The following is a 2,038-nucleotide window of genomic DNA, read 5'->3' as shown; positions in this document are numbered from 1 at the left end:
GAGTTTGAGACCAGCCTGGCCAACATGGTGAAAATCTGTCTCTACTGAAAATAGCAAAATTAGCCGGGCATGGTGGTGGGCGCCTGTAGTCCCCGCTACTCGGGAGTCTGACGTAGTTGAATTGCTTGAACTTAGGAGGCGGAGGCTGCAGTAAGTCAAGATCCAGCCACTACATTCCCGCCTGGGCAACAGAGCAAGACTACGTCTCAAAAAATAAAATAAAATAAAATAAATAAAAATCAAAAACAAGAAAAAAACTTATCACATTACTGTTTCTTTCATATGACAAACCTGCATTTACTTTGCTTATTTTCTCATTGCCCCCTCTAGAAATATAAGTTCTATGATTTTCATTACTGAATTTCAAGCTTCTCGCACAATGTCTGACACATGACAGAATCAAACTTTTTTTTGTTTTGTTTTGTTTTTCACATCAGCCTCGCAAAATGCTGGAATTACAGGTGTAAGCCACCTTTCCCGGCCCAACATTTAATAAATTAAGCATGCAAATCTTCTTGGGAAACAAAAATTTAGAATAGCTCTGCTACAGATTGCTGCAAACTATCATCACCTGTATCAGATCACTTGTCTTAGATGCTGATTGATACAACAATAACGCTTTTATGACTTTTTGGTAAATAAAAACTCATTTAACAGTACTTGAATCCCTGCTACCTACTTGGCACTGTGCCACACGCTGGAGGCATTCCAACCGGAGGTCTCTCATCTCCAGAAGTTGACTCTTACCGAGCAGGAAATGGCTCTCAAAAGGGCCTCCAAAGTCAAAACTACACTAAAGATTATTTGCTATTTTCATGCTCATTCTCTTACAAACGTGGAGTTTTGCAGAGGGTACATGATGTGATGTGTGATAAAGGGTAGTGGAGTGAGTCAAAGTTTTCTCTTTTTTTTTTTTTTCTTTTTTGAGACAGAGTCTCGCCCTGTCGCCCAAGCTGGAATGCAGTGGTGCAACCTCGGCTCACTGCAACCTCTGCCTCCCAGGTTCAAGCGATTCTCCTGCCCCAGCCTCCCAAGTAGCTGGAATGACAGGCACGCGCCACTACGCCCAGCTAATTTTTGTATTTTTAGTAGAGAGAGGGTTTCACTGTGTTGGTCAGGCTGGTCTCGAACTCTTGACCTCGTGATCCGTCCGCCTAGGCCTCCCAAAGTACTGGGATTACAGGCATGAGCCACCGAACCCAGCCGAAGTTTCCTCTATTTTAAGTTCTCATTAACTATTTATTAATAGGTATAACCCACACTTTAAAAAAAAACTCTTTGGAATCTTCCATAATCCACAATAATATAAAGGCGTTCTGAGACCAGAAAGTTTGAGAACCACTGCAATACAGCTCCGATGCATACCCGGGAAGCCGTCAGCAACAAACAATACATTACAAATGACCACAGTCATGAACCTACAGTGTGAGGTTTGGTCCCACCCAGGCTGGGAGCCAAATACGTGACTAAGTGGAGATGGCCAGGGTGTGGGTGAGGGGCAAAGGCAGGCTGTAAGCACTGGAGAGGCAGGCCCAGCTCTGCGCAAGGGCACACACCTCCTTCCTTTACACATTCAATACAAAAAGCTTTAAATCCTTATTTTGCTGGTCAGGGCATAACCTGGACCAAACGGGAAATTTAAGGCAAAATAAAAGCAGGGCATTAACTTGGACCAAATGAGAAATTTAAGGCAGCCTCTCTGAATTAAATAGTTTAAAAATCTGTCCATTTAGTACTAACTGCAAAGTTTGGCCTAAAGACTAAAACATCTGCTTCCTGATTTGGGGGTGGGGATGAAGGGGAGTGCAAGGTAGAAAAGGGCGGGAAAATGAAGACCTAAAGAAAGAAAGAACCGGCTGGGGGGGAGGGTAAGAGGCACCGCAAGAGACCAATGAATGAGACCCAGGCTTAGGCGCGTGCGCCAGCCCTCCGCATGCGCAGTCGCAAGCCTGGTGATCTCGCGGGAAAGAACCGTTGCGGGCCCGACTTTGCGCGGAGGTAGGAGGGGGAGTGGAGGCGGGAGTGAAGTCTCGCGAGA

General features: G+C 45.1%; 1 protein-coding gene across 1 annotated transcript in view; it reads left to right on the top strand.

Moving 5' to 3' along the window:
• The first annotated feature begins 1,933 nt into the window (after positions 1 to 1,933).
• SRSF10 (serine/arginine-rich splicing factor 10) overlaps positions 1,934 to 2,038 on the top strand; it is a 16,364-nt gene continuing 16,259 nt past the window's right edge. The window contains exon 1 of the mRNA XM_011945611.1: positions 1,934 to 1,998. Within this exon, the coding sequence (XP_011801001.1) occupies positions 1,934 to 1,998 (65 nt within the window). The remainder of the gene's footprint in view (positions 1,999 to 2,038) is intronic.

The sequence above is a fragment of the Colobus angolensis genome, unplaced genomic scaffold, assembly GCF_000951035.1.
Source record: "Colobus angolensis palliatus isolate OR3802 unplaced genomic scaffold, Cang.pa_1.0 Scaffold240, whole genome shotgun sequence".
NCBI lineage: Eukaryota > Metazoa > Chordata > Mammalia > Primates > Cercopithecidae > Colobus > Colobus angolensis.
The sequence above is the reverse complement of the archived record's forward strand: the minus strand, read 5'-3'. Positions and strand labels throughout refer to the sequence as shown.